We start from the raw sequence: 14951 nt of genomic DNA on the forward strand, positions 1-14951 counted from the left end.
TGGGAGCTCGAGAGTCATATACGTTCTGAACATACGGAATTATTTTGATTGTACCTTATTTTCGCAGTTAAGTTGTATTTGTAACTGCAGTATTGTAATATGATGTTTTCAGCTTTATGTTTCCGATGCCTTAGTCCTGATTTAGAGGGCGAAATATCTTAAGTGGGTGAGAATTTAGTAGCTCGTCTCCAATATTTAATCAAGTGCATAATGATGATTAACTGGCTAAAACAGGATTTAAGGATAAAATAATGGCTCAAAAAGGGTTCTGGACACGGGAAGTTCAGACTCTTCGAACAAGTTCGGAGGCTATTTCGGAGGCTCTGTGAGTATCGGACGCTCCAAAGGGGATTCGGACGGTCCGATCTCATCCAGATAAGTGGATGATGATTTGATTTGGCAGGAGGCTAAGATCGGATGCTCTGAAGGTTAGATTGGACGGTCCGATCATATGTCGTCAGCAGTGACATCACAAGCCAGGACACGTGTTCGGACGTGGTTGACGGTGGAGTTCGGACGGTCCGATCTCAGGGTTCGGACGGTCATTACTCTGTCTATAAATAGAGGGTCGAGGGCTTCATTTCATTTGCATCTTCCAAAATCCTCTCTCTCGTTCTTAGATCTTTTTAGGCGATTTTAGGGGTATCTAGGCGTCTTATTGGAAAGCCGGAAGTGGCGGAGAGTTTCGGAGGCACTCGCGGAGCTGTGCCTAAGTTTTGAGGCAATCGCCATCAGAGGGATGACTATGGACGGAGGTATAACTTTGGATCCCTAAAGAGATTAGGTAGAATGAGATAGCTTAGTTAAGGCTTTTAGGATTTTATAAGTGATATGGTAATTATTGCTTATAGGCTTGGACTGTGAGTACCTGGACTGCTAGGTTGCTAGGGTTCTCGGGGTTTCTTCTTAGAGGTACGGACGTATTATCCGAGATACCAGGTTGAATATACATGTATTGTGTTTGCATGTTTTATGTGACATTATTATGTGCATTGGTAATATGTGGCATGCATGTACACGTTGAGCTTTATGTCTTGCTTTGCATAGACTGTAGTTGGGGTTGCTCAGCCCCGTATTTTAGAAGGCCCAGCGTGCTACATATCATGGCGCCTTGACTAAACAGTTTTCTTGGAGGTTTTCCAGTACCCTTCATACTGCATATGCATGCATGATATATGTATATTCGTACTTCTGTACTGAGCGTTGTGCTCATGTCCAAGTGTTTTTTGTTGGACACCCTATTCCATGGGACAAGTCTGAGGTTGGACGGACCCGGAGGCAGCGGTCGTTGAGCTGTAGTGGTAGCGTTGCGAGCTTACCTCTGTTCAGGTGCTTAGGAAGGACTTTTAAGTACTTTTTTGATGGGGGTTGTATTATATTTAATTTTGGCCCGGCTTTTCTGCCGATGTATGTTGTATTTGGACTTTAAGTTTTTGCTGGATTTATTTAATTTTTGTTTTAAGATATAATGTCATGCTTAATCTCTGATTAGTTAGTGATTCCGGGTTGGGTCACTACAGTTGCAATGCTGGTGTTTAACACGTACTGCACACACTTTGCATGCATTATATTTTTTTTTTATCTAATCTCATTACATTCTGTTTTAGACATAAATTAGATCATGCATTTTACATTTATTGTGAACATATCGTGCTAAGGGTTAGAAGTCCAAAGATGAACAAAATTGGAAAATTATCGAACTTGCTGAAAATTGGATTGGTTGTGGTAGAACATGTTTCAGTGGTGTTAAACTCAATGTGGAGTTATTTATTTGGTAGATATTGATTTAATCTTTAGTGTGAGTTTTTCTAGTATCCTTAATTAGCAAAATTTAATTTCCTTAATTAAAAGGTTTTTTACCCATTGAGAATTGTTACTGTTAGGGGAAGATTTTCAAGTTAGATATGAGGGAATGCGATAAATTTTTTATCGTTCAAACACTTCTTTCCCATATATTTCTTTCACTGTGGAGATTGATTTATACTTTTTATCATCTTATATCTTCTCTCCATCTCTCTGCAAAAATCCTCTGAAACCCTCACTTTAAATTTTTTTAATGGCAGGGAACAAATTTGATATTCACGACATCCAATCGGTGGGTCATCAAGAGGAAGACAAGCCTTCGGATATTCCCTCTGAAAACCCTACTCTCGAAATTGTTCCAGTTGCCATTGAACCTACACCGTTGGTAGAGATTCCACCAGGAGAACCCGAGAACGAAATCGACATTGAGAATCCTCCTGATTTCTCAGTGTTGAATCGTGTGTTCCCAACGGCACCAATAGCAAGGAGGTCCAAGAGCCAAGCAGGTTACAACCCGATTTTACTACCAACAAGAGATTTCGTGGAAAGGGGGAGTCTTCTCGACCTATTTTAGATGATCCAGATTTTTCACCTGGAGTTGATCTAGTGCTCATGTTGATGTTGTTGTTGTTGAAACAACCAAATAAGTTGCTGCTCCAAAAGAGCTTTCTTTTTCAGATGAAGATGAAGCATCTTTGGCTTCATTCATGGATAGTATCAGACGAGCCAGAGCTAAGGCCACTGTTCATTCTCCTAAACCATCTGATGATGATGAACCCGATGCCAAAATGATGCAATAATATGATGATAACCGGCCCCGGAAGTCTGATAGTTCATCCTCTTCAATTTTTGAGGAATAATATTATGAGGATGCTGCTTCTGATAATTCTGACAGTTCTGAGGAACATGTTGTTGATGACAGTGTTGCCAACACTAAGGACAACACTGCTGATGAATCTGACTGAGGTTGATCCTACCAAGGCATACAATCTCAAATTTTATTCAATGGAGTCTGCTGATGAATGGGAAGGTATTTCTGGTAAAGAACGCTGGGAAGAAAGAAATATTGATGAAGAATCTGTAAAGTTTGGGAAGGTGTACATCCATGGAAAAGTGTATGACTTTACTCCGATTTTTATAAATGATCTCTACAGTACTTCTGATATATAAGATGATGCATTCACGAAAGACATTGATCAAATCACAAAGGTGATCACTGGAGGAATGGTTAGAAAATTCCCACTGCATCCGGACAGATTTTCAGCCGCGAAGCTTACTTCTTTCTTTTTTGTGCTCCACAAGATCGCAATAAGAGACTGGACTCCATATACCAATACTACAGTGGTTACAAATCCACAATCCCTTGCGCTTTTTGCCATTGGAACTCAAGCTCCTATGGATTTTGGAAAAGTAGTGTTCAATATAGTTATGTCTTTCAGAGAAGGTGGTTGGAAAGCAACCAAGTTTCCATTTCCCTCGTTGATCCATGGGATGCTGGAGTCTCAGGGATTTAAGAAAGAGGATGATGAAGAGTTGATTGGAGGAGATGAGCTTATCAAGATCGCTCCTGGTTTGCTGAAGGAAAATTGGAAGATTGATTTACCTTGGAATGGTGTTGTACCCAGTGTTGCCAACACTGATTCTGTTCCTCCAATGACCATTCATAATACTGCTCTTCTTATGCTGAACTCTACTGCAATTCGAGCCCAAATGGCTCATGCTGAGCTGAAAATTGCTCAAGCCAAAGCTGACCTCGAGTACTATGAAGCTTTAATGGCCGATTATAGGAATAAACTTGGACTACCATGGCAATCTAGACAAAAATGTGGAGTAGGAAAGTCAAGTGCTGAACAAGCTGAAGAGGAAGATGATTAGAGTCATGCTCTGATCATAGTTGGTTTTAGGACTTTTCTCATCCTTATCTTTTGTTATTGTGTTATTTTGCTCTGAGTTATTTTAGTATATGTTTTTTTGCTCTAAATTCGGAATATATTTCTGATATGTTATTATTACTCCTTACTATACTCTGATAAGTTAGTAAACTAATTGCTACTCTGATCTCGTGAGTGTTGAGAGTCGGTGTTGCCAACACGATCTCACAACACTTTGTTCTGAACTGATTAAATTCAGGGGAAGCTTTAGTTGTATAATTTAGGGGTAGTTATTTTCACTTGTGTGTGTTTTGTGCAGAAAGGCAAAACGGGGGAGTTTGAAAGAACATGTTTCACACGTCCTTGAAATTGTTTCCTAATTGCATTCAAATTTTATTTTTAGAGTTTTGTCTTTCTTAGACATGTTTTAAAATAGGTGATAATTATTATCTCTTCATGTAAATATTTGTTTTGATAATATCTTGTTTCCATATTTTGTAGGATTCTATTTATGGAAGGATTCCTCGAGATATTGAAGATCTATTTAAAGGAGTTCATGGATCATTCAGGAAAGTGATACGCACGAGAGATAGAGAGAAAAATTCACAAGAGAATATACCTGATTACTGCAGAAATTCTGGAGCTTTTAAGATCGATCGTTGAAGAATTTTTGAAACAATTACTACTGATACATAGTGTTGACGAGTAATGTTGGAAACACTGAAGAACATGCGAGTGAAGTGTTGTTCTGAAAGTGGTTCTTTGGTTTTTGTTTTTCGACACATGTGTTTAGAACTTCCTATTGATTTTTCTATTCTAGTTCTTACTAGTTTTTAGGAAGTTATTTATTTTCTCAATTTGTTGAGAAAAGTAGTTTTTCATATACAATCACTAGTTGATTTTTGTAAACTTATTTATTTTCTAGTGATTATTTTGCCATGAGGCATCACGAAAGTATTTAATACTTGAGCATAAATATCTTTATGTTATTTATTTTTATTTAATTATTCCACTGCATAGTGTGTCTTGAAGTGTTGACAACACTAAGAGATAACGCTAACTCAAAAAGTCAAAAAGTTATTTTTGGTATCTTAGTGATTTCATATTGTCCGACTCTAAAAAAACCGAGCTGAATGATCCCAAAATATTTCTGTGTATAAAAAAACATATGAGATGGCTCGCCCGGAGGCAAAGCCACTCCGACGCTCAAGTCAGTATAGGATTCAATAGAAAAAGTATGGAAATTGTAAGGGAAAGAAAGCATGTAAAATATGTGTAAAGACATAAATAAGATGTGTAGGAAAAGGGTTACCGTAATAAGGATTATAGACCTCTATTTATAGGAAGAGAGTCTCAGTCCATGTAGAATTTTAATGTATAAGTCAACTATAATTATGGATATCTATGTAATATTCTGATATATCTCTAAAATATAAATAAAGATATGATTGGATTTTTATCATATCATCAAATTCTTTTATACTCCATTACCATATCCTTTAGTGCAATAGTTAGATAATCTCGTGTAATTTTTTCAAAGCTAAAATCAAATACCTCATCATTTTCAATGGTTTCTAGTTCAGAATTGGCTATCAAGCATTGAGCTGGTTCATCTTCACTTTCACTTGAATAATTTTCTGACCTGGATATCTCAGGATCTAACTCGGCCCACCTGCTTTTGACTTGTTTCTACTACCAGGGCTTTTTGTTCCTTCTTTCCTCTAAACGATCTCCATTCTTCCTTGGAATTCCACTTTTCAAAGGACTTCTTTTCATCTTTCTTTGGTCTGGTACAATCAACTATGAAGTTTCCAGTCCTTCCATATTTATAGCATGCTTGATCATCTTATGTTTGCACTTTTCTGTAGGAGCTTTTCTTGTTGGATCCTCGGAAATTTTGTGGTTCTTTCTCATGAATTCCCCAAACTTCTTTACAAATAAGGACCTTGAATCATTGCTCAATTGTTTTGGTGATTTTGATTAATATTATCCTGTTTTCAGAGCTTTAGTTGCTCGTGGTATAGTTGGTTCTTCTTCAATCCGAGTTCCCAGCTCGAATTCATAAGCTTTCAAATCAGAAAATAGATGGTGCAGCTCAATTTTGTTGAGGTCTTTTGATTCACGCATTGCAATTGTATTGACGTCTCATTCTCTTGGTAAAGCTCCCATAATTTTTAGTGCTACTTCTCTGTTGTTGTAACTCTTTCTTGGAGCAACCAGTTGAATTATAATGTTGTTGAATCTTTTATCAAACTCATTCATTGTTTCTCCAGCTTTCATCTTGATACTGCCAAATTTTTTAATGGACACAATCAGTGTTTTCCTTTTTCTGATAATTTTCTTCGCACAATTGAGTGAGCCTTTCTTAGATTTCTTTTGTTTTAGTGTATGTCTTGATTTTGCTGAACATATTTTTGTCCAGAATTTTGTAGAGTATATCTTTTGCAACATTATCCAGATTAGTCTTATTTTTGTCTTCAGTAGTTCATTCTTGTTTGAACATTTCATTCATTTGAGGAGATCCCTCTGTTATTACTATTGCAGTGTTTGCCCTCATGATATTCATAGGTCCATCTATTGTGTTGTACCACATGTCATCATCTTGAGCTAACAAATATTCATGCATTTGAATCTTTCAATCATCATATTCATCCATAGGAATATAAATATTTTGTTAAAGAAAGCCAAAGTGATCAAGAATAGCTCAAGTCAAGTAAAAACCCCGCTATAACACCACTTGTCAGTATTGAAAATTGTGTTTAGAGGAGGGTGAATAAATACTTTTAAATCTTTTAAGCTTTTTAAGACTAATTATTATTAAACTGAGTTACCAGCTCAATAATTTTCTTACTTGACAAAGTTATCATTGAAAGCACTGAAAATAGTGCGGAAAATACTTGCACCAAAATTGAGCTGATCAGTAATATAAATGATTAAAAATAAACAAGAGCACGAAAGATTTGTATATTGAAGTTCGAAACTCAAGCTTCTATGTCTCTCCTAATTTTGTTTTCAGAAGGATTCCACTAGAAGACTTTGATTTATACAGCTCTTTTTATGTACCCAATCTAACCGATGTCACTTTCTAGATTGGAACTCCTAGAAACTCAGTCTAACATACTACCAATTGAGAAAAATTTCTGATAAAATTACAACACTTTTGCAGATGATTTTCAACTATAGAGCAGCACAAATTGATTTGCTATCTCTATGTAAAGTGCGCAGGTAGATTGAACTTCTTGAGTTGGTTTCTTTTAGATAGCCTTTAAATCTTGTACAAAGATTTGACAAAAATTCTTGATTGTTCTCTGATGATCTTGAGCTTCAAGTAGTTAGGCATGTGTCCAACATCCATAAAAAATTAGCTGATGCAAATGTGTCTCAAAATAACCGACATTTACGTAGAGCGTGCCGCGTGTCCTTGTTTCCTTTCCAAATATAGCACATTGGCGCGGGGGCTATTTGAAATGTATTAGAATACGAAAACTAACGAATCGTTTATTCATTTGTATTTTGCAAAAATATATTCAAAATTCCTTGAGTATAGCAGATATAATATAAGATCAAGATGAGTTTCCTCTCCAAACTGATCTTGTTATCTTTTAATCAAAGAGTTGATCCAGGCATGATTGATTTAAAGTAGACTATCTTGGCCATATCAGTTTAGAATTCAGATCACTTATCTTGCTTCTGGATTAGTTTCCTTAGCTTGGTTTTTAGATAGGTTTTTGGATTAGTTCTATTGGCTCAGTTTGATATTTCTTGTGAGATTGATCCGATTTGACTTATTTAGATCACTTTTGTCATCACCAAAGCTTAACAGTTTACTTAAAACTTTGTGTACCCGCATTTTTGTTCTTTTTAGCTATTTTGTTGTAATCAGCAATCGTCTCGTCATCTTGATTCTTTATTGCATACTTGTCTTCATGGATCTTCATGTTTTTATCCATTTTTTTATTTATATGATTTTTTTGTAGGATCAAGTGCTTGCCACTTTACCAAAAGTTATAGCTGGTGGTAATAGTGCAACTTTAATCTCTTAAACCGCAGTAGTCCAAATACCATGGTTTCATCGCTCAACCCAGCAGGGATAACTATTGCATCCAACAATCTCCTCTCAATAATTACACTCCTTGCAATCAATGAAAATCGAACACATGACCTTGACTTTGATATCAATTTTAGGACCGAGCGTTGTCGTTTTACCAAAAGCTATAGATGGTGGTAATGATGTAACTCTAATATTTTAAGCCGCATCAGTCCAATCATCATGTTTCGATGCTCGACCCATCAAGGATAATTATTGCACCCCATCAATTTCTACATTCGGTGCAACATTGGCTTGTTCCGAAATCTTCATTCCTTGATATTGACATTTCTTGCTAGGCAGTTTTATGGTTTATCGATAGGCAATAACTTCTTCTATGATCTTTAAAATACCTTTATGTTTTTCTGCCGAGTTATTCAACTTAAACAAGAATGTGTGGAGCTTGGATCATTTAGTAACTCTTCATATCGGTTATTTGGTAAAATTCTGCATTGCAAATTTGTAAGGTTAGATGTGATATTGTGATATCCTATTTAGTTAGATGATACAGCACGTGCTTGTTTTTTTTTTCTACCTAGTTATGAAATTGAATGAAATCTTCAACAGAACATCCTACAAAATATGTTGCAAATTCACCAAACAATGTTATTTTTTTTTTCTCGTTCTCATCCTCAATCCTGATTTATTCTACTATAACACAAGAAGTAAGTCAATGATTTTTTCTCAAGAAGTAAATCAATGATTTTTTTTTTTTAGTGTGATTTAAAATTTGGGTCGGGCATTGGTATTTAATTACCTTGGTATGATCATAGGCAACCTGATGCAATTGGTGCAACTTGTTGTGTTGTTTGCTTTTGTAGTAGTAGCCTGGAAACAGTGATTGTCATGCTCTGGAGTGGCTTTATTCTTGATTTCCTTGATTGTGCTTTGTAAAAGGGCGGAGGCACATATTAAAGTCCGGATGGCCCATTTTATTTTTTTTTAATGTGTTATATGTATATTTTTAAAAATAATTTCGTGTGTTATTTTTATACAAATGCTATATTAGCTCGGATAGTCAAATTAAAAAAATTAAATAGCCGACATGTAGCCCAATTAAAAAAATTAAGTAGTCCATATGTCTCAAAATTGGGCTTTTCTGTTCTTGTCTTTTTGATTAGATTTAATTCAATTTAACTTTCATCTCTATCAATTTCCGTCTTTTAATAATATTTTCTCTTCTATAAAATAGATTTATTCTTGCCGTTTTTTAATTTTTTTCTGTTTTGTGATATTGCTTATTTTAAAAGTAACTGCATTACAATGAAAAGATTTTTTTAGAATTGCAATTTTTTATTTCATAAAAAAATTGAATTGTATGTTCCGTTCAAGTTTCTATTTATATTAGATTATGCATCGCACTGATCGTTTGTTGCTGATATGATGTCATATTGAAAATAAATTTGGATTGTGATATCAGTCCAATGTTTTTAAATCTTATGTACGATTCCATAAAAAATTATTGAAGATCTTATTAATGAAAATCTTTTTAATACTAAAATGAACAAGTATCGTATTCATCGTTTTAATTCTTATACAATATTTTTTGTTTTTCGTTAAAAATTTTAGCTCAAGTGGATTTTGAATCCTGGCTCCACCATTGGCTTTGTATCGAGTAATAGTTGTTCTATGCTCAAATAAGAAACATAAAAGTTAAATATCTAGCATGGATTAAGTACTTTTGTTGTTTTTATGGGTATCATTTTAGTAACTAACACCATTAAGATAGGAAATAGTAAATGCAGTAGCTCCCAACGTAGCTCTTTTATTTGTTACATCATCTAATGTCACTTGTTTGGTGTCTATGATTGACTTAGTAAACAAAATTTATGATTAACTTAGTAAACAAAATTTCATTCATCTTATCTTGTTATTCATCTACATCCGACCCGCAAATTTATGAGGACAATGCTACATGTGCATTGAGAATTACACATTTTGTTTAACATTAACTTTGAAATCACAAAATTATCTGTGTATTTTATTTAAAAAAACTCTTTCAAATATAACTTTTAGATAATTTCGTAATTTCAAACCTAATATGTAAACTAACGTGTAACTTCTCGATGTACATATAGTATTTTCTAATTTATTATTAATAATAGTTTTCAAGTAGTGATATGTCAGAATAAACAAAATTACCACAGTTTTTATCCGGTTTCTAACATTGTTTTATAAGGAATAAAAGAAAGTTTTCATGATGAACATATTTTTGTGAAGAAATTAAGCATTTCTTACTTTTTTTATTTTTACGGTACATTTCTTACTGATTTTAGTGCATCTATTTGAAGTCCTAAAATTGACACGGCTTTTGAAAGAAACATGATTTCCATGAACAAACGGAGATTATGTTGAAAAAACTTGCCCTTTAACAAAATTCACACTCACACCCATAAGCTATCCCATAAATTGACCAAAATGATCAATTCAGCCAATATCTCTTATTATTGTCTATCAACAGAAGGCTTAAAAAAGGCAACAGATGCACATTCCACAAGAATTACATCAAAAGCATCGATGCTACATGCATCACCACCATCACTCCATCCGGATAAGGCAACGAAGCCCCTCGCCTTTCAGCATCAGTTCGAACGCCTTATTGATCTCAACAAACGGCACTTCATGCGTTATAAACTTCTCCAGTTCGAGCTCCTGAACACGAGAAAAGCATGACATGGCGAGGAAAAGACAAACTCTGCCTTAAAAAAATGGTGACTTTTTGAGTTTACAAAAGAGTCTTGGAACACTTACCTTTTTCATGTACATTTCAACAACAGATGGAAGATCTGAACGTGGTTTGTAGTTTCCGAAGAAAGTCCCCTTCAGCGTCCTTTCGTTCAGCACGTTCATCGGATGAGTCTTGAATACAGAGTCTTTGTGTGGGACGCCAACAAGAACCGCAACACCCCACCCCTATAGCAAAATGCAAATTAATTGAATACCCGATTTAAATTTTCTTGACAATTTGGTAGGATCGCATCAAAAACTATAGCTATAGCTGTTAGCAGACATACGACTCAAACCTTTTAAACTGTATAATGATTTAAATCCCATGTTTCGATCATTATGGCGTATATACAGCCACAATGCACAACGGAGAAAACTATTGTTATCCAACAATTAGTAAGTTTCTATTGAGATGAATGCGTTTCAAGGGACGTACATCATGAACACATTCGAACGCAGAGATCATTGCATTGATATTTCCTGTACATTCAACACTTCTGTCCACTCCTCCATCTGTCATTTCAGCTATAACCTATAGACAGGACATAAGCATGAGAAAACATTGATACACGGGACAATATGTTGAAACTAGTCGTTATGAGATAGATGTTATTACCTCTTGGACTGGCTTGTCATAGTCTTTAGGGTTCACAAATTCAGTCACACCAAATTTCTTTGCTGCATAGGACAACAACATTTGATATAGCATCGATGATTTCTATTTATGTAACTGTAGGCTGGTGAAAGGTGCTGATTAAAGTCGAGTTAAATTTCATAATTTCCATGGACAGCATCCTTCTATGTGGTGACCATAATGCCAAAATATAAGATTATATAAATTGAAAGATAGGTTGTTTTCGAGTGTTCGAACCAAAGGGAGTGTCTATGTATTGAGACAGAGTGCCAATGCAGTTTACCTAAACTCAATACATGTATTTAAACAGGTTTGTTAAGTTGGGAATAATCTGCAAGTTCATCTTGATAGGTATGTTATTAAAATTTTCATATTTTTACCTTCTTCGAATCTCCCAGAATTCAAGTCCACTCCGATAATTCTTGAAGCACCAGCAAGTCTAGCTCCTTCTGCAGCCTGAAAATCCCATTAAAAATGGACTAATTGACAAATTTTCTTTTCCTTTTGTACATAAACTCAAAATACATCTTTGCAGAATAAGCAAAACTTTTCATGAGAAATCGAGAAACATACAGCAAGTCCAACTGCTCCAAGCCCGAAAATCGCCACTGACGAGCCCTTTGTTGGTTTAGCAACATTCAGTGTTGCCCCTAGTCCTACAACACAACCATCAACAAATCATTAGAAACCAAAGATTCACCAAAAACAACGGTGTCTACCTCGAGAATTGAGTTTTAACCTGTAGAAATCCCACAGCTCAGTACGCATACTTTGTCAAGAGGAGCGAGGGGGTTGATTTTCGCGATACAACCTACATGAACAACAGTGTATTCACTAAACGTAGACGTGCCAACAAAATGGTAAATGGGCTTTCCGTTGATCGAAAATCGAGGCTTCTCGTCGTGAATCATCACTCCCCTTTCAGTGTTAATCCTCAGTAGACTGCACATATTGCTTTCTTCTGATTTGCAGTGAGCGCATTCTTTGCATTCTCCTGTGAAGACTGGTAGCACATGATCCCCGGGCACCAGTTCGGTAACCCCTTCTCCCACACTCTCAACAATCCTATATACCGCCAGCACGAAGATAGTCAAATTTCATTCTTTTACAGCATTCAAACAAAGCAATGTTCAAATTTCATGCCTAATTTTTATTGTCAAACAAAAGACACTATAAATCCCTCCTAATTCAAAATCCGACATCTCCATTACTATGTAGAATGAGCAAGCAACAGAAAGATTATGGAACATACCCTGCCGCTTCATGACCCAGAATTCGAGGAAAGAGAGAGTTTTGGGCCTAAAAATTCAGGAAATAACAACATCAGCAGCAACCACAAGAAACAAGAAAGAATGAAGTTTATAGAACAAAAAAATACATTACATTTTAAAAATTCTTGTTACCTTGGCTTCCCAGAAGTACACATCAGTGTGGCAAAGCGACGTGAAAAGAATCTTCAGTCGCACTTCCATTTTCTGCGGCGGCGCCACCTCTATTTCTTCAATCACCAGTGGCTTCCCGGGCTCCCATGCCACCGCAGCTGCAACGGAAGAAAACCCAGAAAACAGACATATTCAAGAATCTTGAAACCATCAGTATATTAATTACCCAACAAAATATAAGTTTACCTTTGCACTTGATGACTTTCCCTGCAGCAGTCGACATATTATTTGGTTCTTTATTTATCACTGTGAAATGGTTATAAGAAAAAGATTGAATTTTTACTGTTGTTTTGACGAGGTATTTATAGTAGAAATTAAGAGGGAAAAGAATCAATGCAATTTACAATAAAGAATTTGATGGAGCACATGATTATGCGAGGCAGTCCATGGTTTTTGTTGTTGGTTATCTTCCCCTCTGTTTTCGCCGTTTGTTTTAAAAGCATTCTTCCAAAAATAAAACAATATTATATTCCAAAGTCAATGAAAAATATTGAAATAAGATATAATTATATGTTATTTTTAAAATTTTAAAACTATCGCTTATACGTTTTTAATTTTTTTTTTTCAATTACAGTGTATTTAAAATAATTATATAATTTCAAAAGTAGTATATAACATCATATCATTTGTAATATTCATTATACGAATAATATAAGTCAAAGTATTTGTTATAATGAACTTGTATCTTTTAATTCATTGATTGGATAATTTTATTTATTTAAATTTCTCAAATTATGAGAAAAATTATATACTCCTCCATCTTTCAACAATAATAACACATCATATTGTATGATAAGATTTAAAATTTAATTTTTTAAACATTTCAAATATTTAATAGATGAGGTTAGTTAAGAATTGAAGAATTTGACTTTTTCTGTCTATACGGTGACAAATAAAAACTTTTTTTAGGAGATGTCTCCATGATCTAAAAAATGATAATTGATAATTTTGAAAGGTTTATTTTATGGTCGAAAAATATGTTTTAGAATTTTAAACTAGTATTCACATATAGGTATGATGGGATAAATAATATATAGATAAGTAATATAATGTAATAAAAAATAAATAAGAAATGATAGTTAATATAATATATGATTTGATTGATAGATTATAGTTTATTTGATTTGATTTGATTGATTAAATTTTATATAAAATGATAAATTACCATTTTTGTCCTTTTAATAATAAATAAAATATGAATAATATTATTTATAAGGGATAATATAGTAATTTAAATTCAATGATTTGATTGATGTAAGTTAAATAATTAATGATTTGATTGATGCAAAATAAATGAATAATAGATGGATAAATAATATGGCAAGAAGAATGCGAGATTAGATAAAATAAATTATACATAAATTAATTAACCATCTTACCAAACGGTATAGTGAATTAGAATACAACAAATGTATTTAACATTAATACTAGATTGATTATATATAACGTATCAATCCAACATACATAGTTTACTGACAAGCGAGTGAGAAAAGGAACTTTTATAATAACTGGGTTAATCGTTTTTAACATGATGATGATATGTTAAATGAAGAGAACAATTTAGTTTTGAAAATTAGTTTTTTTTTTCATTAATTTTATTTTTTTGGTTTTGTACATTTGGTTTATTATTTTTCAAAGTTTGATTTTGGTACACTAATTTTTAATTTTTAGTTATTTGATACAAAATGCTAGCGTGACACTAAAAAAGACAATATTTCAACATGTCACGTTAACAATTGAACAAAATAGTTGAAAGTTAAGAGTTATTATATCAAAATCAAACTTTGAAAGTTAATAGACCAAAATAAAAAAATAAACAAATTAATGGATAAAAAAATCATTTTTCCTAGTAATTTAGGCAATATTAGCAACTTTTAAAAATAAGTAATTATAAAACGTCTATTGCTTATTGACAACTATACTCACCTACATGACTCATGTAGTGAGAATAAGGTCTATGATACATACATTAAATTTCATCTCCAAAAATAAAAGGGGAATAAAGCAAAATGATATTTCAAAATTAGAGGAAGGGGTCATTTTCCTTTATTTTCGTTTGCATAAATTTTAATGTGTTTAATCTAATATCATTCATAACAGATGAGCCACGTATGAGAGTGTAGGTGTTAAATAAATAATATTCGATATATTTTGTTGTTTTCAGGAAAAAAATTATCGAAATCAATAAATGTACCTTTGATGAAAACCAAACTTTAACAAGTTACATGATTAAAATTTAAAACAATAAAACTTACTGGACTAAAATTATAATTTTCCTAACCATTTGATATATATTTTGTTCTCGATCGAAGTCATTCCAAAGTATAAAGTTTTTCTAAATTTTAAATTTATCTTAAACACTCAAAAAAAATGTTTTCTTGAGTCTC

General features: G+C 33.7%; 1 protein-coding gene across 1 annotated transcript; it reads right to left on the reverse strand.

Annotated features, from left to right (window-relative positions):
* Positions 1-10093: 10093 nt before the first annotated feature.
* On the reverse strand, positions 10094-12898 carry LOC140879290 (alcohol dehydrogenase 3). The gene is made up of 10 exons (XM_073282971.1): positions 12751-12898; positions 12526-12662; positions 12375-12421; positions 11862-12187; positions 11696-11778; positions 11503-11578; positions 11105-11166; positions 10925-11020; positions 10513-10674; positions 10094-10413 (listed from the first exon to the last, which is right to left on the reverse strand). The coding sequence occupies exons 1-10, from the start codon at positions 12785-12787 to the stop codon at positions 10300-10302; spliced, it is 1140 nt and encodes a 379-aa protein (XP_073139072.1). The 5' UTR covers positions 12788-12898; the 3' UTR covers positions 10094-10299.
* Between the last annotated feature and the right edge of the window lie 2053 nt (positions 12899-14951).

The sequence above is a fragment of the Henckelia pumila genome, chromosome 1, assembly GCF_033568475.1.
Source record: "Henckelia pumila isolate YLH828 chromosome 1, ASM3356847v2, whole genome shotgun sequence".
Taxonomy (NCBI): Eukaryota; Viridiplantae; Streptophyta; class Magnoliopsida; order Lamiales; family Gesneriaceae; genus Henckelia; species Henckelia pumila.